This window comes from Dipodomys merriami, unplaced genomic scaffold (genome assembly GCF_024711535.1).
Source record: "Dipodomys merriami isolate MVZ:Mamm:240054 unplaced genomic scaffold, mDipMer1.0.p SCAF_28, whole genome shotgun sequence".
NCBI classification, from domain to species: Eukaryota; Metazoa; Chordata; class Mammalia; order Rodentia; family Heteromyidae; genus Dipodomys; species Dipodomys merriami.
The window spans coordinates 11,103,884-11,128,799 of NW_027204270.1; the positions used below are offsets into that span (position 1 = coordinate 11,103,884).

The 24,916-nt window shown below is 43.4% G+C and overlaps 1 protein-coding gene across 2 annotated transcripts in view; it reads right to left on the bottom strand.

Annotated features, from left to right (window-relative positions):
• Positions 1–334: 334 nt before the first annotated feature.
• The window catches only part of Fam76a (family with sequence similarity 76 member A), a 29,920-nt gene continuing 5,338 nt past the window's right edge, over positions 335–24,916 (bottom strand). Inside the window, exons 3-9 of one of the 2 annotated variants that reach the window (XM_070037512.1) lie at positions 24,575–24,629; positions 22,534–22,686; positions 17,016–17,173; positions 12,083–12,169; positions 6,909–7,044; positions 2,257–2,358; positions 335–1,041 (exon numbers count right to left, since the gene is read on the bottom strand). In XM_070037512.1, coding sequence (XP_069893613.1) covers positions 955–1,041; positions 2,257–2,358; positions 6,909–7,044; positions 12,083–12,169; positions 17,016–17,173; positions 22,534–22,686; positions 24,575–24,629 — 778 coding nt within the window. In that variant the 3' untranslated portion in view covers positions 335–954. The remainder of the gene's footprint in view (positions 1,042–2,256; positions 2,359–6,908; positions 7,045–12,082; positions 12,170–17,015; positions 17,174–22,533; positions 22,687–24,574; positions 24,630–24,916) is intronic. The other variant, XM_070037513.1, reaches the window with a different exon arrangement.

The following is a 24,916-nucleotide window of genomic DNA, read 5'->3' on the forward strand; positions in this document are numbered from 1 at the left end:
GACTGTTCAAATCTTTGCAACCACCTCAAGCATCTCCTTAAATGCTCCTCCGAGAAACTCCCCAAAAGGCACTTAGCTCTGAACTTCTGCATCAAATATTTCACCTTAGTGATCGGTTTTAAGACTGTAAGGTAACAAGAAACCATCTGATTCTTTTACTAAAAGCTAGAGAATAGGACGTTATTTTCAAGAGACATCACTTTTACAAGGACTAGCTCAGCTACCATTATTCCTTTAGCAAGAAAAAGTTTCTTTTTTTAAAAAATAAATAAAACTCTGGCTATACATAGTACAAAGTTCATACATAATATACCTGGAAAAAAAAACCCAAAGATACCCTGAAGCAAAAGCTTTATTGAGAGAGAAGGCCTCTCTCATTGTAACAAGTCTTAAGGTGGCAGTTTTTAAAGTTCAGAGAGTGGCAGTGATACACAATGAATGCAAACAATTTGCCCACGGGTATAGCAGGACCCAAGGATGAACAGAAAACATCACTCTGCACAAAACACTGAGCTGTGACCAACACACACACACACACACACACACACACACACACACACACACACACACACACACACACACACACACACACACACACACACACACACACACACACACACACACACACACACACACACACACACACACGTATCAAAATAAAAACGTGGGAGGGAGGAGTAGAGGGATCTGGAGGGATCGACAGAAGGAAGAGGAAAAGGACAAGGTGGGAGTATAGAGGAGAGACAGTGAGCTTGAAACCCCAAACACTCAAGCATGCAGTCATTAACAGCGCACAACTCGGATGTTTCCATTCAGCCCATGACAGTCGCACAAAGAAGGATAGCTGTAATAAAATAGAGATTTCTTAAGAAAGCTTGCGATTCTAGAGAACAGACAGGTCTCCAACCCAGGACGACTCCATCTGCTGTTGCTAGGGAGCCTCTTGATGGTCTGTCATGGAGAGGTTATAGCGCCTGACTTTTCAGACTTCTTGCTCTTAGACAAGGCAGCTGCCTGCTTCAGGAGCTCTCTGTTTTTGGCCTAAAAGGAAAATAAAAATCAGTGTCAAGATTAGGATAGGTTTTCCATGCAGACATGAAAACAAACAATGCAGAAGATTAGGAAGAAAGTCCTAAGGCTACATATTTGGTTCAGGGAAGACAGTATTTGCTATAGGCTAATTGATGAGCCTCAATCTCTTGGAACTCACCAAAACAAAAGGACACTTTTTAGCTAGGCATTGGTGGCTCTTTCCTGTAATACTCGGTATACACGAGGCTGAGATCCAACAACCGCAGTTCAAAAATAGCCTAGGTAGCAAAGTCTGTGAAGTGAGACTCTGATCTCTCCAATTAACCAGAAAGGGGCTGGAAGTAGAGAAGTGACTGGTAGAGTGCCAGCCCTGAGCAAAAAGAAAAAGCCACATGAGAGGGAAAGGCCCTGAGTTCAAGCCTGAATAATGCCACACATTACACAGAAGTAAAACAGGTTACTTTATGCAATCTAAACCAACCATGTCATGCTTTAATGAGTTCAGTAAACAGAATCTATAATTCAGACATCTGCAATCATACATGGTATATTAAAAAATCAAGGAACTCATTTGTTAATTCCAGTGTTTTTTCTTTTGTTGTTTTTTGTCTGTCCTGAGGTTTGAACTCAGGGCATGGGTAATGTCCCTTAGTATTTCTGCTTAAGGCTAGTGCTCTACCACTGGAGGCATAGCTCTACTTTCATCTTTTTTGTAGTTAGCTGAACTTAAGAGTCTCACAGACTTTCCTTGCAAGGCTGGCTCTGAACCATGATCCTTATATCTCAGTCTCCTGAGTAGCTGCTAGGATGATAGATATGAGCCTCTGGCATTCGGCCAATTTCATGATTCTTGAGAGAAAAAGATCAGAATATATCATAGAGTAAAATAGTAATAAAAGATATCCAAAAGGAAGATTTGGTGTGATTTGCCAAAACTTTGAGAAAAAAGAAACATGAGGGGCTGGGAAGGTGGCTCAGTGGTAAGAATGCTTGCCTTGCATGCATGAGGCCCTGGGTTCAATTCCTCAGCACCACATAAGCAGAAAAAGCTGGAAGTGGCACTGTGTCTCAAGTGGTAGAACGCTAACCTTGAGCTGAAGAGCTCAGGGATGGCGCCCAGACCCAGAGTTCAGGCCCCATGACCAACCAAAAATTAAAAAAAAAAAAAAGAAACATGAGATGATTATTTAAAATGCAATCAGCCAAGTACACCAGTAGAATTACCTGTAATTGCTCTGTGACTTCTTTGTGTGTTTTCTCCATTTGGTTCATTTTGGCCCTCATCTGAGATTCCTGGTATTGAAAATCAGCCTTCAACTCTGTAATCTGAGGGGAACAAAACAAAACAAAAGAAATTTTTGTGTGAGGAAAGATGTTTTGGTAGCAGAGATAAATGGTCCCCCAGGAAATGGAAAGCCCAAGCTTTCCTGCAGTCCCTACCTTCATCAAAGCCAACAAGGATTCAATTTGTTCCTGAAGATCACACAAAACCATCATTACATGTCTTTGTTTCTTCTTTTGTGGTACAGGGGACTGAACCCAAGTTCTTGTACATACCAGACAAGCACTCTACCATTTCAGACTTTTTTTTTTGCCAGTCCTGGGGCTTGAACTCAAGGCCTGAGCACTGTCACTGAGCTTTTTTTGCTCAAGGCTAGCACTCTACCACTTGAGCCACAGTACCACTTCCTGCTTTTTCTGTTTATGTGGTGCTGAGGAATCAAACCTAGGGCTTCATGCATGCGAGGCAAACACTTTACCCCTAAGCTACATTCACAACCCTCAGCCATTTGTTTTTCTTTTTCTTTTTTTTTGGTCGGTCATGGGGCCTGAACTCTGGGCCTGGGTGCTGTCCCTCAGCTCTTCAGCTCAAGGCTAGCACTCTACCACTTGAGCCACAGCTCCACTTCCGGCTTTTTTTTTTTTTTGCCTATGTGGTGCTGAGGAATCGAACACAGGGCCTCATGCATGCAAAGCAAGCACTCTACTACTGAGCCACCTTCCCAGCCCCAGCCATTTGTTTTTGAGACAAGAATGTCACTAACTCTGTCTGAACTGGCATAAAACTCAAGATACTCCAGCCTCTACTTTCTGAGTATCTGGGATTATGTGTATGCCACTCCCTCCAGTTTTGTTTTTTTTAAGTGACTGTTTTATTTTGGGTCAGTACTAGGGTTTAAACTACAGGTATCCAGTTTTCACTCATAGATGATGCCATGACTACAGACAAACTTTTTGGTGGCTAACTGGAGATGGAGTCTTGAAAACATTTTTTTTTTGGTCAGGCATGGGACTGGAACTCTGGGCCTGGGCGCTGTCCCTGACCTCTTCAGCTCAAGGTGAGCGCTCTACCACTTGAGCCATATTGCCACATCCAGTTTTCTGGTGCTTCATTGGAGATAAAGATATAGACTTTCCTGCCTGGGCTGGCTTTGAACCATGATCCTCAGGATCTCAGCCTCCTGAGTAGCTAGGATTATAGGCACACGCCACCAGTGCCGGCAAGCTTCACTTTTTTTTTGGGTCAGTTGTGGGCCTTGAACTCAGGGCCTGGGTGCTGTCCCTGAGCCTCTTTGTGCTCAGGGCTAGCACTTTAGCACTATACCACTTGAGCTATGGTACTACTTCCAGTTTTTGAGTGGTTGAGATAAGAGTCTCATGGGGACTTTTCTGCCAGGACTGGCTTAGAACTTCAATTCTCAAATCTCAGCCTCCAGAGTAACTAAGATTATAGGCATGAGCCACTGGCACCCAGCTTTGGTTGTGGGGTTTTTTTTGGGGGGGAGGGGGTGGATTTTTTTTTTTTTAAGGCCTGAGTGCTGTCCCTCAGCTCTTCAGCTCAAGGTAAGTGCTCTAACACTCGAGCCATATCGCCACTTCTGGTTTTCTGGTGGTTTACTGGAGATAAGAGTCGCATAGCCCTTCTTGCCCTGACTGGCGTTGAACTGTGATCCTCAGATCACAGCCTCCCGAGTAGCTAGGCACCTGGCTTGTTTGTTTTTTAAGTTTCACTGTTGCCAAAACCTAGCAACTCAGGTCTACCTACAATCCTGAGATCCAAAGACTGAGCTTCAAAGCTAATCCAGGCACTAAAGTCTGTGAGACTAATTAACCACCAAAAAGCTGGAAGTAGATCTGTTGCTCAAAGTGGTAGAATGTTAGCCTTTAACCCAAAAGCTCAGGAACAGTGTCCAGACTCTGAGTTTAAACCCTAGGACTGGCACAAAACAAACAAAAACCAACAAGGATGGTTTGAAGAGCCATAAGAGTAACAGCTGAACTTTTGCCATGTTCCACCAAAGTCCACTACATTGAACTTTAAAAAAAAAGTTTGCTTTGCTCAATCTTCAGCCAGGTGCCAGTGGTTCACACCTGTAATTCTAATTCTAGTTACTCAGGAGGCTGAGGTCTAAGGGTTGCAGTTCAAAGCCAGCCCAGGCAGGAAAGTTCGTGAGACTCTTATCTCTAATAAACCCCCAGAAAACCAGAAGCAGTGCTGTGGCTCAAGTGGTAGAGCACTAGCCTTGATATAAATTGCTGAGGGACAGCGCCCAGGCCCAGAGTTCAAGCACCATGACCAACAAAAAAATAGTCTCATAAGACTTCCCTGGGGCTGGGAAGATGGCTCAGTGGTAGAGCACTTGCCTTGCATGCCTGAGGCCCTGAGTTCGATTCCTCAGCACCACATAAGCAAAAAGAAAAAAGCCGGAAGTGGCACTGTGGCTCAAGTGGTAGAGCACTAGCCTTGAGCTGAAGAGCTAAGGGACAGCGCCCAGGCCCAGAGTTCAGGCCCCATGACCGGACCCAAAAGAAAAAAAAAAAAAAAAAAGACTTCCCTGCCCGGGCTGTAATCAGAGTGGCTCAGATTACACAGGTAAGCCACCAGTGCTCAGATTTTTAGTTCAATCTTTAAGACAACCCTTTAAGGGCAGTAGACCTGTTTCATAGATGGAAAAACAGAGGTTTAGAAAAGGTTAAGTGGCAGAGAGCAAGTATCCACAAGGTTAACAAATATCAGAGCTAGATTTCAAATTCAAGGCTCATTTCAACTGCTATCCAAGGAACAGAAAGGAGGGACCTCTACTGAGAGAGGTGATGTGTGATCTGAGTTTTGAAGTACAGTAGCAGGAGGGCATATAAGGCATCTGAATGAAGGGAACAATCTGGGCATAGGCAGAGAGATGGAAGTTAACCAAGATTATCTGAGTAGAGATAGGAAGCCATGATGCCTATCAAATCAAATCAAGATGTCTCATATCAGGAAGTGTGACCTTAGTCTTTTTTTTTTTTTTTTGGGTCCGGTCATAGGGCCTGAACTCTGGGCCTGGGTGCTGTCCCTCAGCTCTTCAGCTCAAGTCCAGAGCTCTACCACTTGAGCCAAAGCGCCACTTCAGGCTTTTTTCTTTTTGCTTATGTGGGGCTGAGGAATCGAACCCAGGGCCTCAGTTATGCAAGGCAAGCGCTCTACCACTGAGCCACCTTCCCAGCCCCTGACTTTAGTCTTTTTTTTTTTTTCTTCAGTGCATTCTCAGCCCATGCTGCTTTATTGCTAAAAGTATATATATATATATACACACAGAGGTGCAGAGTTTCCAAACTCGTACAACAGTTCCTTTTTACATCAAGGAATACAATTTCTTCTTCAAAACTGACTTTAGTCTTTAAAAGTATAGGACACAACAGGGGCTGGGAAGGTGGCTCAGTGGTAGAGGGCATGCCTTGCATGCCAGAGGCCCTGGGTTCGATTCCTCAGCCCCACATAAGCAAAAAGAAAAAAGCCGGAAGTGGCACTGTGGCTCAAGTGGTAGAGCACTGGCCTTGAGCTGAAGAACTGAGGGACAGAGCCCATGCCCAGAGTTCAGGCCCCATGACCGGACCCAAAAAAACAAAGTATAGGACACAACAGCTTTTTGGGTTGGCTTTGTTCAAAGCCTTAGTTCAAAGTAATAGAAGTGTCATTCTGATCAGGTCCATGAGGAGAATATACTTGGGTCCATTTTCATCTGTCAGTCACACAATAAAGTGGATGGAATATGCGTGTTCCTACGAATCTCTGCTTACTAGCAAGCTAAAGCTGAACACAGTAAAGAAAGAACAACAGGCATAGAAAGACTTGGGTCCAGTTCTTATTCTGTCTTTTACCGCTAAGTTGGTTAGACGCACTATTTAACCTCTTATAGCCTGTTTCTTCATCTGTAAACAAGGTAGGAATTAAATGAAAAGAATGTAAATAATATGACATTACAAATAGGTTGCGATTGTGTGGATTTGCACACTCCCAGCCCTCAGGAGGCTGGAGCAGGAGGACTGCTTGAACCCAGGAGGCCGAAGTCAGCCTAAGCAATATAAGGAGACCTCACATCAAAAAAGAAGTTGCCAGGCGCCAGTGGGTGGCTCACGCCTGTAATCCTAGCTACTCAGGAGGCTGAGATCTGAGGATTTCGGTTCAAAGCCACCCCAGGCAGGAAAGTACATGAAACTCTTACCTCAATTAACCTGTGGCTCAAGTGGTAGAGCACTTGCCTTGAGTTTAAGAGCAGAGGGACAGCGCCCAGGCTCAGAGGTCAAACCCCATGACCGACAAAAAAAAAAAAGACAAAATGAGATATTCCGAGAAGCTGAAAGTAAAGTAGAAATAATAAACATGAATTAGAATAAAAATGTAAGAAGTTCCCTTCAAGAGGGAGGACAATTCTTAGACCGCAGGAAGGTAAGTCTTGGCCTAGGGGGACTGAACAAGGTAATGCCATCCCATGAATCACATGGCTATGAGAATCTCTGAATACATCAATGTATCCAACCACATCAAACATGTCAAACTGTTACCATCCTGTCCTAGACTATGTGATTGTAACCTTGGATCTTTCTAGCCATACCTTCTTCTCCTTCTCTAAGATCATTTGATCCTTCTGATGTAACATCTTCTTCAGAGTTGCCACCTCTTCCTTCAGCTGGGCAATGATGACAAAGTGGTCAGTGCCTGGTGAGTCCAGGGCCAGGTCCGGGGAAAAGCTGAGCAAGAAAATGGAAGAGAAAAAAAAAATCGTAACTTAAATGGATAAATTTTCTCTACCTGAGGATGTATTGCAGACCATGTGACTCAAACTCTTTAAGGACCCCAGTAAACTATTTGAATTCCCAGCATCAAGCATGTTGGTCCATCCTCACAAAGCTCAACAGTATTTGCTGAACTCAAACTGCACCAAGAAGGTGGAAGTCAGAAAACCATATCAAAACAAACCACAACCTGGCAGCACTTTCTCTCACATTTACTACTAAAATAGATACCATATCCCATTTAAAATCCTCATGTTTTACTGGTGAAAAAGCCATGGCTGTGATTAACTTCCTTAGAATTCAAGAATTCTGGATAATCCTCATTTGTAAGCATAGAAATTCTGCCCTATGATGAAGTATAGCCAGTCCCTTTTCTACAAAGATGAGGCTTATGGGGAAGGAAACCAGCTTCACTTATGCTATACTTGACTGTCATTTCCATTGTCAAGAATTTTATCACCTGGGCACAATGACACACACCTGTAATCCCAGCATTCAGGAGATGAAGGCAGGAGGATTATGAGTCTGAGGCCAGCCTGGTATATATAGTGAGCTCTAGGTTAGGCTGAGCCTAACCTAGTACTATCCTATCTCATAGAAAGCAAAAAAAGAATTATGTGACAGGACAGGAACAAAGAGGGGCAGACTTCAAAACCACCCCACAACTAGGGTTTCCAATAGTCGGTATAGCACCCGAGCACTCCATTTTGTCCAAGTTGCCAGATGGAATCTATGTCCTTTCAGCAAAGTCCAGAAATTATACCAAAAAAATGTGTTTTCACATACAATGAACAGTTTAACCAGTGAGGACCCATAGCTTTCAGAGATTGGTTAGAGGTACCTCAGACCCAAAACAAGGGATCACTTCTAGTTCTCTAGAGAATCCCCAAAGGAAGCCTTTTTTCTCTCAGAAGAGCCGTTTCTTTCTGAATTTTACCAGAGTAAGACTTTATTGAGGCAGAGCAAATGCAAAATCAAAAGTAAATTTTCAAAGGAAATAGACTGTGGGAAACAACAAAGTAGTTGAGTGGCTTTCAGAACAATCTAAAGCAAAACAATAAACCTACGTCCTTTTCCTAAGGCTTAGGAAAGCCTTAGGGAGACTTGAGTGTCCCTGTGTCAACAGAGCAACACCTTGTGGTTCTTCCTGCGGTTGGATTTTTTTCCTCTATCTTAAACCACATCTCATAATCAGCATTTCTCTACACAGGAAGAAACCCCAAAGAGCAAGCCTGACCCTGGACATAGTACTTCATAACCGCCAATGCAAACTTTTCTATGGCTAGAATTGGAAGACATGATCCATTGACAAGATTATTGCCACCTGCCTCTCCCTCCTGCTGACTTTGAACCATGATTCTCAGATCTCAGTCTCCTGAGTAGCTCGGATTCCAGGCATGAGCCACGGGCACCCCACTCAACCTAAATCTTATTTAAACCCATAACTACAGCAATGAATGAAGCAAGAGGAATGAGACAGTATATGATTTTCCACTACAAAAGAGCAAATGCTCTGCTACACCTGCTTCTTGAGAGAAGAGTCTTCTTGTACTAATGAATGGTTGACAAAACCAGTTCTATCTTGTATTAGAACCTAATCTCTCTAGGTCTTAACTCCTACTTCAGTAACAACTGTTATAAATAAAAAAAGACAGCTAGGTTAGTAAGGTAGAAAAGTCTCTTTCAAAATATCCCCAATGATAGTGAACTTCTTTTCCTGGGAAACATTTTGTTAATGTAACTTTCTGTAAAAAGCTGTTAATTTAAGAACAATCTTCTGTACTCAGGAACAGGTCAGGAGAATAAATGAAGCTACATGGAAAAGTGGGTCCTTTAGAAAGGGTGTGCACCTGGCTCTGCATCCTGGTAAGTTGCCTGTTCTTCATAGTGGGCACATCCCTCTTTCTGAGCAATGGGGCACTGGAGGCTGAGAAGAATGCAGGGGAGTCCAAGAACACATATATCCTGAGGCCTATTTGCCAGCAAAGGTTCAGGCCCTCTGTGTTTAAAGTCTGTATTAGAAGAAATGCCTCAGCTCACAAAACATTTATTAGAAACCGTTAAAGACAAATTAAAAGAAATGGGATTTGATTGATATAAAATGGTAGTGCAAGTACTCATTGGGGAGCAAAGAGGTGAAGGAGTGTTCATGGCTGCCCCATGTTTCTGGGATGCTGACACTGACCACTACATTCATGATGTTTTCATGAATGATAGTTTCTTCTGTGTTGTAAGCAGCATTTGGGTGTTTCTACTATTGAATCTTTGAAAAAGGTGGGAAAGAAGAAATGTGAATTCTTTATATTGTTAAATACCTTGACAAAAAAAAAAAATGACAAGCCATGGGGCTGGGAAGGGGGCTCAGTGGCAGAGTGCTTGCCTTGCATGCATGAGGACTTGGGTTCGATTCCTCAGCACCACTTAAGCAGAAAAAGCTGGAAGTGGCTCAGAAAAAGCTGTGTGTGGCTCACATGGTAGAGTGCTAGCCTTGAGCTGAAGACCTGAGGGATAGCGCCCAGGCCCAGAGTTCAGGCCCCACAACCAACAAAAATAAATAAATTTTAAAAAAAGAAAAGAAAAGAAATGACAAGCCACAAGTATGATGGGTGCTGCTCACTGTTGAGACGGCTTGTATACTGCCAATAGAAAAAATAAACAACTGTCACTAAAAAGTAGCTGGGCAAGGCGCCAGTGGCTCAGCCTGTAATCCTAGTTACTAAGGAGGCTGAGATCTGAGGATCACAGTTCAAAGCCAGTCCCAGCAGGAAAGTCCATAAACCATCAGAGAACCGGAAGTGGCACTGTGGCTCAAGTGATAGAGTGCTAGCCTTGAGCTGAACAGCTGAGGGACAGCACCCAGGCCCAGAGTTCAGGCCCCACGACCGGACCCAAAAAAAAAAAAAAAAGTAGGGGCTGGGAAGTTGGCTCAGTGGTAGAGCGCTTGCCTTGCATGCCTGAGGCCCTGGGTTCAATTCCTCAGCACCACATAAGCAAAAAGAAAAAAGCCGGAAGTGGCGCTGTGGCTCAAGTGGTAGAGCGCTAGCCTTGAGCTTTAGAGCTGAGGGACAGCACCCAGGCCCAGAGTTCAGGCCCCACGACCAGACCCCCCAAAAAAAAAGAAAAAAGAAAAAAAAGTAGCTGGTTCATTTTCTCAAGGAATGAAAACCACACCTAACTCCCACTTCCTTCAAACTGAAAAGTTTTTGTTATAATTTCAACAAATTAGAAATCATTGAGAGGTAGGTGAGGGACTCTGTAGAATATGAAAATGCAAAAGACTAAGTTATCTTATAGATCATAAACCATTAGAGAAAGCTAAGATAATGTGTTTTGTCTATAATAAGGAAGACTAATGGATAAAGAATAAGGGAAAAGAAATAATCATATGCCTCTATGCTAATGAGAAGGGAATGGGATAGTTTGGAAAGACTGATGAAAAAGTTGTGGAATACATGGGGAAAAAATCTGGAGTTAAAAAAGCAGAGATTTGAGTCACACATATTAGGCAGGCCTGGCCTGGCTTTGAACCGCAATCCTACGATCTCAGCCTCCTGAGCAGCTAGGCTTACAGGCATGAGCCAACAGCACGCAACTCTTATCTTCAATCAGCAAAAAACCAGAAGTGAAGTTGTAGATCAAATGGCAGTGTCAGCTTGACAGAAAAAGTTAAGCAAGAGTATGAGATCTTGGAAGTGGTGTTGTAGCTCAAGTGGTATAGCACTAGCCTTGAGCTGAAGAGCTGAGGGACAGCACTCAGGCCCAGAGTACACACACACACACACACACACACACACACACACACACACACACACACACACACACACACACACACACACACACACACACACACACACACACACACACACACTCAGGCCCAGAGTACACACACACACACACACACACACACACACACACACACACACACACACACACACACACACACACACACACACACACACACACACACACACACACACACACACACACACACACACACACACACACACACACACACACACACACCTCTCCCCAAATCCTAATTTCAGATACAAGACTACAAGTCAGGCACCTGTGGCTCACATCTGTAGTCCCAGCGTCCCAGCTACTCAGGAGGCTGAGAGCTGAAGACTGAGGCTCAAAAGTATAAGAGACTCATCACCAGTTAACCACCAAAAAACTGGAAATGGTAGAGTGTCAGCCTTGAGCAAAAATCTCAGGGACCGTGCATAGACCCTGGGTTCAAGCCCCAGGACTAGTGTGTGAGCACACACACACAGACTAATTAAGCTTAGTATAATATGTTAACATGTGTACCTCAGGTATACAGGATTAGAGTAAAAGGCTGCCAAAAAAAAAAAATCACAGCATTGTCAGAATGCTTTTTTCAAAATGCATTACAAGCAGAGAAGAACTCTCAAAAAGTAAAATGGGCAGCAAAATATAATCTTGTGCTACAAATATTTAGAAATGCAAGTGAAAGGAATGTTCTACTACAGGAACATTTAAATGGAACAAAAATACTCAAGTGCATCTCATTCTCTCCTGATCCATCATCTGCACTGGGCTGATTTTCCAAAGGCTGCAAACTCTGGAATAATCCTCACACACAGAGCAACACTCCTTCAACCCCATCTCAGCTCAGCTCAGCCCCTCCAAATCAATCCATGCCCTGCTTGGAGGCAACTACAGGAATGTATCACCATGAAGTAAGTGTTCAGCACTTGACTTAAACTCAGGATAGGAGAATTACTTAGGACTTCAGAATTGAACTACTATTAAAGCCAACAAGTTCTTATGGCTTAATGACAAGCCTCAATTGATAAACAGTTACTGGTACTGCTTATATACATCAGCCATCAAGTTGGTAGAGCAGCACCAACAAAAGGCTCATGACAGCTACAGGCTAGCTTCCAGCACACCCTAAAGAGAACTCCTGTTTCAAGAATTGTATATGCATTGCAATGTGTATGTGCACATATTCCAACTGGCTCACCTGTCTCCATTAGCTGTGATTGACTCAAACTTGGATTTTTTCTTTGGGATTTCATTTTGAATTGAAGATGTAGAAAGTGTTTTCTGGCTTTTAATGGCAAAAATAGAGAGACACACATTAGAAATCAAAGATTAAGAAAACAGCACAATGAAAGTCTGTCAAATGGACCCCTGGAAGACAGGAGCTCTTCTGTCTAAGAGGTTATTAGTTTTGATTATTTAATAGATACTGGATGCATGGGTAGCTAGTCTTCATAGGACCAAAAACATCATCAGCCTAAAATATTATATTAATAACCATGAAAACAGGACTGGTAAGACTTCAATAGTTGGTATAATCTGTCTTTTTTTTTTGTCAGTCATGGGGCTTGAACTCTGGGCCTGGGCACTGTTCCTCAGCTCTTCAGCTCAAGGCTAGACTCTATCACTTGAGTCACAGCGCCACTCCCAGTTTTCTGGTGGTTACTTGGAGATAAGAGTCTCACGGACTTTCCTGCCCAGGCTGGCTTTGAACTGAGATCCTCAGATCTCAGCCTCTTGAGCAGCTAGGATTACTGGTGTCTTTTTCTTTTTTCTGTTTGTCATGGGGCTTCAACTCTGGGCCTGGGCATTGTCCCTCAGCTCTTCAGCTCAAGGTGAAGGCTCTACCACTTGAGCCACTTCCGGTTTTCTGGTAGTTTATTGGAGGTAAGAGTCTCACAGACTTTCCTTCCTGGGGCTGGCTTTGAACTGCAATCCTCAGATCTCAGCTTCCTGAGTAGCTATGATTACAGGCCGTGAGCCACCGGCGCCTGGCTTTGTCTTTACTTTTAAAAGCACCTAAACATTACAATCACTGTCTCACATGCATCTTAGGGTTCTGGATTATTCCTACTTTGTAGAAACTGAACACAGCTAGTAGTAAAGCTATGACTAGAAACCAGGTTGATGTACTTGAACTCTTGGTCTTCCTCCCTGTACTTAGGAACCTACTAGTACAGCAGTCCCACACACACAAAAAAAAACAAAACCAGGGTCAGCCTCAGGAAGCTCACCCAAAACTGATCTTAAAACAAAACTTTATTTTATTTTATTTTTTTTTGTCGGTCGTGAGGCTTGAACTCTGGGCCTGGGTGCTGTCCCTCAGCTCTTCAGCTCAAGGCGAGCGCTCTACCACTTGAGCTACAGCGCCACTTCCGGTTTTCTGGTGGTTTATTGGAGATAGGAATCTCATGGTCTCTCCTGCCCGGGCTGGCTTTGAACCGCGATCCTCAGATCTCAGCCTTCTGAGTAGCTAGGGTTACAGGCGTGAGCCACCAGCACCCGGCCAAAACCTGATTTTTATATTTGATGAGCCGTGATATAATTTGACCTACACTTTATATTAAACAGCAATACGGGTTAAGAAAAAAAAAAAGAAACCTGAAAGCCTATCCTTGATATATATAAATTTGGGGCATTACTGCGGTTTGAACTGGTCTGGTCATGTGGGGCCTGAACTCTGGGCCTGGGCACTGTCCCTCAGCTCTTCAGCTCAAGGCTAGCACTCTACCACTTGAGCCATAGCGCCACTTCCGGCTTTTTTCTTTTTGCTTATGTGGTGCTAAGGAATCGAACCCAGGGCCTCAGGCATGCAAGGCAAGCACTCTACCACTGAACCACCTTCCCAGCCCTACACTGGCTATTTTCTGAGATAGGGTATTACTTCCTGCCCAGGCCCATGTGCCTGAATTAAACTTTGGGGCAGGGCTGTAGGAATTCATACTTTTTTTTTTTTTGTCCAGTTGTGGGGCCTGAACTCCGGGCCTGGGCGCTGTCCCTCAGCTCTTCACCTCAAGGCTAGCACTCTACCACTTGAGCCACCGTGCCACTTCTGGCTTTTTTTCTTTTTGCTTATGTGGTGCTGGGGAATAGAACCCAGGGCCTCAGGCACGAAAGGCAAGTGCTCTACCACTGAGCCACCTTCCCAGCCTGGAATTCATACTTAAAAAAAAAAAAAAAATTGCCGGGCGCTGGTGGCTCACGCCTGTAATCCTAGCTACTCAGGAGGCTGAGATCTGAGGATCACGGTTCAAAGCCAGCCCGGGCAAGAAAGACCGTGAGACTCCTATCTCCAATAAACCACCAGAAAACCGGAAGTGGCACTGTAGCTCAAGTGGTAGAGCGCTCACCTTGAGCTGAAGAGCTGAGGGACAACACCCAGGCCCAGAGTTCAAGCCCCACGACCGACAAAAAAAAAAAAAAAAAAAAATTTTTTTTTTTTTCCAGTTGTGGGGATTGAACTCTAGGCCTGGGCACTGTCCCTCAGCTGTTCAGCTCAAGGCCAGCACTCTACCACTTGAGCCACAGTGCCACTTCTGGCTTTTTCTCCTTATGTGGTGCTGAGGAATTGAACCCAGGGCCTCATACATGTAAGGCAAGCACTCTACCACTGAGCCACCTTCTCAGTCCCTTTTTTTCTTTTTGTCGGTCATGGGGCTTGAACTCTGGGCCTGAGCACTGTCCCTCAGCTCTTCAGCTCAAGGCTAGCACTTGAGCTACAGCGCCACTTCTGGTTTTATGGTGGTTTATTAGAGATAAGAGTTTCACAGACTTTCCTGCCAGGCTGGCTTTGAACTGCAATCCTCAGATCTCAGCCTCCTGAGTGGCTAGGATTACAGGCGTGAGCCACTGGTGCCCGGCCTCTCTTCTGAGTTTTAAGACTAATAAAACTCTTCTTAGTAGCTCAAACTCAACTTTTGAAATTGAATTTCTCTTTTTTTCCCCTATGGGAAGAAACACAAGAGCTATTTATTTACTTACTTACTCAGAGGAGCTGGGACCAAACTCAGGGCATCAGAAATGCCAGGGACTCTACCACCCAAGCAACATCCCCCCAAATCATTTTCTTCTTTTTTTGTAGTGCTAGAGTTTAAACTCAGGGCTTCTGCTTGCTTGCCTCCAGCCCTGTTTTGCCATTTTTTTTTTAGGTCTGAGATTGGGACTCAAACTCAGTACCTCATGCTTTCACTCATCAGCTAGCATTCTGCCAACTGAGCCACACCTCCAACCCAGGCCCTATTTTTGAAATAGAGGGTCTCACTGCCTGTCTAGGCATGTACTTGGACCACAATCCACATATTTTAAGCTTCCAATTATTTTTGGGATGACAGGTGAGTGGGAGTCTTGAGGACTTTTCTTTCTGTCTGGACTGACCTGAACACAAGATCTTCCCAGCCTCAGCCTCCCACATAGCCATGATGACAGGCACATGTTACACTCTGCTATTTCAAAAAGTTCAAGGGCCCTCTTGAACTTTTCTACAGTTCTCCTATTTTCAGCCTTCAAAGTAGCTAAGATTATAGGCGCAAGCCACCAGCACTGAGCTCCAAAAAAGCTTTTTTTATTAGCCCCTCACCCCTTTTCCTTCCAATGTACTCCCTACTAATCAGGAGTAATTATTTTTAATATAGATTTGGTCCTTTCCTCACACAGACCCCATCCCTTTAGTGGCTTTGCACTAACCCCAGGATGAAGTTCACATTGCTGGGCAGGTCTGGACCCTTTCCTCCCTTTCCCCAGCTTCCAATCACAAGCTCCAGCAGTGTAAAAGGACTTAGAATTCTCCCAGGTTCTGTTTAGACTCATGCCCACCAGTTCTGTGCAAATGCCATTCCCTCAGGCTAGGGTGCCCCTGCCCAGTCTTCATTTGATGATTCCAATTCTTCCAAGATAGTTACACACCAGCTCTCCTGTAAGCCTGCCTTACCTGACTTCCCAGGCAGTTAATTACTACTGTCTCTCATGCCTGAATCTTGACACATTTCCACTGTGGGGCTTGCTGCATTACACTGCAATTCTGTCTTCTCTACCAGACGGCACAGTCTTGGAGAGTGGCATGACTTTTTTATTCATCTCTGTATTCCCAGCAGAGTCCCTGGCTCATAAAAGCACTTAATGTTTACTGAATAAACAAATCCACACTGGAAATAATGTCAAAATATAACTAAAATGTGCTGAGTACTTTCTACTTGGCAGTTATAAAAGTAATTGCTATGCATGTACTATGTAATTTATCTTCACAACAGCCCCATGAGGTAATACAATTATTATTTTCCTATTTACAGAGGGGGAAAAAAATTGTCCAAGATTCCCACAGAGAATTTGGCAGGACCAGGATTAAATGTGATGTGAGCCTAAGGGTTATCTTCTGAGTGGATCCCACACTGGCAAAGTATTCCGCACTAGAACATCTATCAAACTCCTGACTAAATACACATAAAAAATTGCACAGTGGGCTGGGAAGTTGGCTCAGTGGTAGAGCGCTTGCCTTGCATGCATGAAGCCCTGGGTTCAATTCCTCAGCACCACATAAGCAGAAAAAAAAAAAGCTGGAAGTGGGCACTGTAGCTCAAGTGGTAGAGTACTAGCCTTGAGCTGTAGAGCTGAGGGACAACACCCAGGCGCAGAGTTCAGGTCCCAAGACCAAAAAAAAAACAAACCAAAACAACAACAACAACAAAAATGCACTCCCTGGAAAGGGAAATGTCCTGGAGAAATACCCTCACTAATGCAAAGAAAACAAGTGAAGTAACTTTTTGCTCAAGACTAGCATTCTACCACTTGAGCTACAGTTCTACTTCTGGTTTTTGGTGGTTAATTAGAGATAGAGAGTCTCATGGACTTTCCTTCTTGAGCCAGCTTGGAACTGTGATCCTCAACCTCAGCCTCCTGAGAACCTAAGGATTATAGGAATGAGCCACCAGTGCCTGGCAGTTCCACAGAACTTTAAGACCCAATACAGTGCCAGGAAATCCCAAAACCTCAATGAAATCTCCCTGGCCCTTAAGGGACATACAGAAATTATAAAATAGGATAAGCTGGATACTTCCCACAAACTAGAGAGAAAAAAGGGAAGCTTCTATGAGATGTATCTTCCAGTACTGCTAGTGTGGGGAGCCGGGCACTGGGATCACCTGTTGTAGTGGCTGCCACCACTCAGGCGGCTGTACTGCTCCTTCTCCTGATGGCTGCTGCGAGAAGAGCTGCTCAGGTGTTTCCTCTGCTCTTTGGTCTTCTGCAGGACACGTTTGTATGAAAGTGTGCACAGCCAGCACAGCAATTTCCCATCTACCTGCAAGACCAGAGAGAGAGTAAAGAGAAGGAAATGGAGGGTAGTGGCTGAGGACATGAGCACTGGGAGAACTCAGGTTCTAGATCGGCCACTTGTGAGCTGTGTAACCAGCCAAGTTATGGGGTCTGCTCAAAGGATGTAGTGTCATAATGTACAGAAAGCACTAGACTTAGGCACACAAACACTGTTTAATACAGTCTTGGGGTTGAACATGTGGCTCAAGTCACAGCGCTTGCCTAGCAGGCAGAGGCTGAGTTCAAACCCCAGTAGTACTAAAAAAGGAGAAAATGAAGAAACAAACATAGTAATTTATCTTTTTGTTTTTCTGACTTAGCAATCAGACAAGAACAAAGTTCCCATAAGGATTTCAAAAGGTACAAATATCTCCATGGTGCTTGCTCATTAAGGAAAACTCAGAAGGAAAAGACAAAATAAATAGGCAGCATCTTACTTTTGTGTGTGTGTATTAAGAACATTTAATGTACAAGACCCTATGTTGAAAATGAACTTTACAACTTTGGGGGTGGGGAGGGAGGAGATGGAGAGGTGGGGAGGAAAGGGATGGTAGGGGAAAAACAAAGGAGGGGGTAACAACGCTCAATAGGAAATGGACTCATTACCTTGCTCATGTAACTGTAACCCTTCTGTACAGTATCTTAACAAATGTATATATATATATATATATATATATATATATATATATATATATACACACACACATACATATACATATATATACACACATACATATACATATATATATATATATACACACACATTAAAAAACAACATTTAAAATCTACTCTTATCTGGCTCAACTGATAAGACCACCTGACTAGCAAGCATAGGCCCAGAGTTCAAACCTGAGTACTGAGTACTGATCTACTCTCTGAGCAATTCTCAAGAATACAATACATTGAGCTGGGCATAGTACTATATAACTATAATGGCAGAAAAAAAAAATAATACATTGAACGGGAATGGTGGTACACACCTATAAGCCCAGCACATAGGAGGCTGAGACAAGAACACTAAGTTTGAGGACAGCCTAGCCCTATTTCAACAAACAAAAGAATATGATATACAGTTAATAAGTCACCATGTTGCACAATAGGTCCCTTGAATTTATACTTCCTAACTTAAGTCTTCTATCCCCAAATCCTTCCATACTTGTTTAATAACTTCTGTATGTCTCACAAAATGGTTTGTTGGAAAGAATGTCCCGAAGTTAAGACAAACAGACAAGCAGCTGCTAGGACCCTGTCCCTGCTGATGACCTAGCATGGTACAGTTTTAAGTAAATAAAGCCAATTCCTTTAGAAAGAGACAGCTATGAGCGAGGGAGCAGGGCACAAGGTTTCTACAACCCTCCGAATTAGCCCCTCATCCCTTTTTCTACCACTGTACTCCTCACTAGTCAGGGTTAATTATTTTTTAATATAGATTTGCCTTCCTGCAGCAATCAAGACTGTAAAACCATTTGCAGGCAGTCCAAGTGGTGGTGGGGAGGAAGGATTGGCTAAATTACTTGGATTGGGGAGTGGGGATTGTGTTGATACTGTATGTACATCCTATTCCTCATATTGGATATTGTGCTCCATCTTTTATTTTTTCATAGGGATTAAACATCGACCTTGAGTATTCAAGCCAAGTATTTTAATATTTGAACAGGGCCCCAGCCCTTGTGTACTATCTTGAACATAGCTTAATCATATCATTATCTAAAACATTTTTGCTTTGTTTAGGGCAGTACTAGGGATTCACACTTAAGGCTTCACACATTCTAGGCACTATCACTTCCACCATACCCCCACAATCCTTTTTGCTTTAGGTGGTTTTTCAGATACAGTCTCATGCTTTAACTTCATATCATAAGCCTCCTCCCTCCAACTCTCAAGTAGTTTGGATTACAAGTACACGCCACCATACCACCAAGGTATTTCTGAGATAAAAATCTCAGTAACTTTTGCCTGGGCTAGCCTCAAACTGTGATCCTCTAAGCTCTACCTCCTAAGTAGCTAGGATTATGCATGTACTATCACAGCTGGCCTCTTATCTTGTCAGCAAAACCCTCTTTTGCTCCCCATACTCCCACCTGTCAGCAAGTCCATCTGTGTGACTTTCTCTATATTTCCTCTAATTGCACTACTTCCATCCTCATAAAGCCACTCTCATCTCCTACTGCAAACACTGCCCAGATGATTACCCCATTTCCTAGCATGGGGCCTTAAAAAGCCTAACAAGGCTTCTTCAATGTAAATCCAACTGTATCTACACTCCTAAAAACCCAAGGTTTTCTGATCGTATCTAGTATAAAACACAGACTTTTTGCCTGTGTGACCCTCAATGAAGCCCTCCAGAGCTTCTAATCACTGTAGTGTTAATTCAAACTCTATTTTGTTCTCATAACAGGTAACACTGTAAAAGATTCTCTTGTGTATTACATGTTTGTCCACTCCCCTGGGAATGTGAGCTCGTCTTTTAAGCTTGTTCTCTGCAGTATTTCCAGTGGCCAGACAAGTAGTAGTTGCTCAGTAAATATTTACCACAGAAGAGAAAACTAGTAATATAGCTCTTTTTCAGTACTTCAGCTTTTTTTTTTTTTGTCGGTCATGGGGCCTGAATACTATGCCTGGGCACTGTCCCTTGGCTCTTCAGCTCAAGGCTTGCACTCTACCACTTGAGCCACAGCACCACTTCCAGCTTTTTCTATTTATGTGATGCTGAGGAATTGAACCCAGGGCCTCATGCATGTGAGGCAAGCACTCTACCACTGAGCCAACTTCCCAGCCCCAGTACTTCAGCTGTTAAGGGCTGTACTAACCAAATTCATTAACTTACAATGGAAGGGTTTATTTTCCCAGTGACCAGAGTACTCTTCCTCCCAACTAGGGCACCTACTCTGAGTCAAGACACTGGAGAAGCTGAATTAGTAATCAGGAGCTAACTTACAACAACAGTATGCTATCCACATCTAGCAGATCATTCAAGCTTTGCAGTCCCCAGGCCCCAGTCTAGTACTACTCCTGGATCTAGATGAATGATCTTGGGCAAGTTTTTCTCATCATGAATCAATTTTTTCCCCCAGTAGCTATTTTCTAGAGACTTTGAAAGATTTAATGAGATAGAAAAGAAAGAATGGGTGAACTAAGACGGGCACCGGTGGCTCATGCCTGTAATCCTAGCTGCTCAGGAGGCTGAGATCTGAGGATCACTGTTCAAAGCCAGCCTGGGCAGGAAAGTCTGTGAAACTCTTATCTCCAATAAACCGCCAGAAAACTGGAAGCGGTGCTGTGGCTCAAGTGATAGAGTGCTAGCCTTGAGCTGAAGAGCTAAGGGACAGCGCTCAGGCCCAGAGTTCAAGCCCCACAACCAAAAAAAAAAAAAAAAAGAAAGAAAGAATGGGTGATCTAGACTCAGAATGTTATGAGTTGAAATCTTGGTTCTATCATTTATTTCCTGGGTGATTTTGAGCAAGTTAATCTACCAATTCCTTAGTCTCTTTATCTATAAATGGGGTAATCAGACTTTGGTGTTATTAAAAAAGTTAACTGAGGGCTGGGAAGGTTGGTTCAGTGGTAGAGCGCTCGCCTTGCATGCTTGAGACCCTGGGTTCGATTCCTCAGCACCACATAAGCAGAAAAAAAAAAAAGCCGGAAGTGGCACTGTGGCTCAAGTGGTAGAGTGCTAGCCTTGAGCTGAAGAGCTGAGGGACAGCACTCAGGCCCCACAACCGGACAAAAAAAAAAAAAAAGTTGACTGAGGGTTGGGAATATGGCTTAGTGGTAGAATGCTTGACTAGCATGCATGAAGCTCTGAGTTTGATTCCTCAGTACCATATAAACAGAAGAAGCCAGAAGTGGCCCATGGCTCAAGTGGTAGAATGTTAGACTTGAGCAAAAGAAGCTCAGGCACAGTGCCTAGTCCCTGAGTTCAAGACGAAGGACTGGGCACTGTGGCTCATGCCTATAATCCTAGTTATTCAGATTTAAGGATGACAGATCAAAGCCAGCTCAGGTTTGAAACCAGCCCAGACAGAAAAGTCCCTGAGACCTTTATGTCCAATTAACTACCAAAAAGCTAAATGGAGCTGTGACTCAAGGGATAGAGTACTAGACTTGAGCAAAAAAATTCAGGGATAGTATCTAGGCCCTGAATTCACCCCAGGACCTGCACAAAAAATATTTTTTTCTTTTGAAATTGAGTTACCATTTATGAATTCGTTAGTATAAAATCTGATAGGTGATAATCAGTACTACCTATGATAGGGTTTTTTTGTGTTGGTCCTTGGGGTTTGAACTTAGGGACTAGGCTAAGGGCTAGCATGCTACTTCTTGAGCTACAGCTCCATTTCTGGCTTTTTAATGTTTAACTGCATATATGAATCTCACGGACTTTCCTGCCTAGGCTGGCTCTCAACTGAGATCCTCATGAGGTTGGCTGATAATTTTTGTTTGTTTTGTTTTGCCAGTCCTGGGGCTTAAATTCTGGGCCTGGGCACTGTCCCTGAGCTTCTTTTGCTTAAGGCTAGCACTCTACCACTCTAGCTCAAAGCCACAGCACAGCTTCTGGCTTTTTCTGTTTATGTGGTACTGAGGAATTAAACCTAGAGCTTCATGCATGCTAGGCAAGCACTCTACCACAAAGCCACATTCCCAGCCTGATAATTTATGTGCCTGGCTGATAGTTTGCTTTTGATAGTTTAATTTTCAGAAGATTACTTCTACTTAAGATGTTTTCTGGTTGTTTTTTTAAGTACTAGGGATTAAACGCAAGATCTTGTCCCTTCTTAAAACTTCAGCAAGGCTCCTAGTCCTAAAAGTTTATTTACTAGAATAGCATCTCTTAATTTCTTCCCTAAGATTGGATTAGAAAGATTATGTGATTTAAGGCTACCTTGAGCAAAAGGTTATTGAGACCCCCAGCTCAACAAATAAGCTGGGTATGGTGGTGCATACCTGTGGTTTTTAGCTTGGTGGATGGCAGTAGATAGTGATTCAGGCCAGCTCAAGGAAAAGCTTAAGAGTCTATCTAAAAAATAATCTAAAATGGAAAAACAAGCTGGGCACCAGTGGCTCACACCTATAATCCTTGCTATTCAGGAGGATGAGATCTGAGTATCTCAGACACCCCAGACAGTAAAGTCTGTGAGACTCTTATTTCCAATTAACTGCCAAAAAAAACAAAAAAACAAAACAAAACAGAAGTGGGGCTCTGGCTAAGTGATAATCTTGAGACAAAAGCTCAGGGACAGAACTTAGGCCCTGAGTTCAAACCTAGTTCAAATCTCAGGACCCCTTCCCATCATCCCCCCAACCCCACACACATAAAGGTAAAATAAGAAAGATGCAGAGCCTTACCTTCTTTCTATCGTCTTTCCTGTCAAACGCACACTGCTGCTTGCACTGTTCACAAGAATATGGTGGTCCATACTTCTTCTCTGAATTTGTGCAGCGCTGGCATTTATTGCCAATAAATGCTGCAATTATGTTGCAGTACTGACAAGGTTTGGGCTTAAAGGAGAAGAAAAGAAGAATGGAGTAAGTATGTTATAAAATATTCTTTAAAGCAGTAATTCCTTCTAGTTTATGAGTCAAAGAAAAAAATGTATTCCTGTATCCCCAATATCATAAATTTGTTTCTGTATTGATCAAATGGAGCCCAATTCTTAACACTATAAAAAATGTGCTTTTCTGAAAAGGACTACTGATTTTTAAATAAATAAATGAACAAATAACAAAAGGCCTTGGTGTGTACGATGAGACTTTTCTGAGAAATTCAACAGCACCTGAGCTATGGAGAAATGAGCAGGTGCTTTCAAATCACTAGACCTAAAATTAAGAGAACTGTTGCACGTGACGCTGGTGGCTTGCACCTGTAATCCTACTCATGAGGCTAAGACCTGAGGATCACAGTTCAAAGCTAGCCCAAGTGGCCCAATTATCTCCAAATTACCATTAAAAAGCCAGAAGTGGGGCGGTGGCTCAAAAGTGGTTGAGCACTGGCCTAGAACAAAAAAAGCTCAGGGACAGTGTTCAGGGCACTGAGTTCAAGTGCCAGGATTGGTACAAAAAAAAAAGTTGTCCAATGACAAAGATCAAGAGATGTTATGCGGGCTGGGAAGGTGGCTCAGTGGTAGAGCTCTTGCCTTGCATGCATGAGGCCCTGGGTTCGATTCCTCAGCACCACATAAGCAGGGAAAAAAAGCCGGAAGTGACACTGTGGCTCAAGTGGTAGAGCGCTAGCCTTGAGCTGAAGAGCTGAGGGACAGCGCCCAGGCCCACAGTTCAGGACCACGACCGGAACCAAAAAAAACAAAAGAGAGATGTTATGCTCACAAATGGCTTTGTTAAATGGCAATTCCTGAAGCCAGGCACCAGTGGTTCATGTCTATAATCCTAGCTATTCAGGAGGCTGAGATCTGAGGATCATTGTTCAAAGCCTGCCTGGGCAGGAAAGTCTGTGAGACATTTTATCTCCACCAAACTACCAAAAAAGCTACTAGTGGAGTTGTGTCTCAGATGTACTAGCCTTGAGCAAAAGAAACTCAGGGACAGCACCCCTAAGTTCAAGCCCTAGGACCAACAACAAAAAAAAGAAAAAGAAAAAAAAAGGAAACTCTTCTATACAACTACTTAAAGACAGTAATAAAAAGAAAATAAAGGGCTGGGAAGGTGGCTCAGTGGTAGAGCGCTTGCCTTGCATGCCTGAGGCCCTGGGTTCGATTCCTCAGCACCACATAAGCAAAAAGAAAAAAGCCAGAAGTGGCGCTGTGGCTCAAGTGGTAGAGCGCTAGCCTTGAGCTGAAGAGCAGAGGGACAGCGCCCAGACCCAGAGTTCAGGCCCCATGACTGGACCCAAAAAAAGAAAAAAGACTGAAAAAAAGAGAGGGAGAATTGTCAACGTTACCAACCCAAGAAGTCAACTCTCTGGATCCATCTTTCCCCCCATCTAAGCCCGTCTCCAAAGCCACACAAGAAAAATTATTATTATTATTTTTTTTTTTTTGGTCCGGTCGTGGGGCCTGAACTCTGGGCCTAGGCGCTGTCCCTCAGCTCTTCAGCTCAAGGCTAGCGCTCTACAATTTGAGCCACAGCGCCACTTTCGGCTTTTTTCTTATGTGGTGCTGAGGAATCAAACCCAGGGCCTCAGGCATGCAAGGCAAGCACTTTACCACTGAGCCACCTTCCCAGCCCCAAGAAAAATTATTTTTCTGGTAGTTACTTTATAGTCACACACAGAAACTCCACAGCTGTAGGTATCAAGTAAATTCAAACTCTGAAACACTAATAACATTAACATAACCAGTTCTTCTAATGAAAATGTCCTGATAGCCCAGAGAAGATAAAAGTTTCAACAGACCTAAGTACTCACTGTTAGGATCAGAGAAATCCTACTTACCGTTCCATAAAGCTGCACATTCTGAGCACATTTCTTGCATATTGTGTTGGTTTTACTGTTAAGAAAAGACACACAAGGCTTTTCTTAGGGCCTCTGAAAATTGGTTCTTCCTAAAACCAAAGAACTGAGCTCTCTGTTAAAGCAAGGCAAAATACAGTCTGGACACTTGGTTGTCTGAATTTCAAGTATCTACGAAGAATTCTTTTTTATTTTATTTTATTTTTATTTATTGTCCGGTCGTGGGGCCTGAACTCTTGGCCTGGGTGCTGTCCCTCAGCTCTTCAGCTCAAGGTTAGCACTCTACCACTTGAGCCACAGCGCCACTTCCGGCTTTTTTTTTCT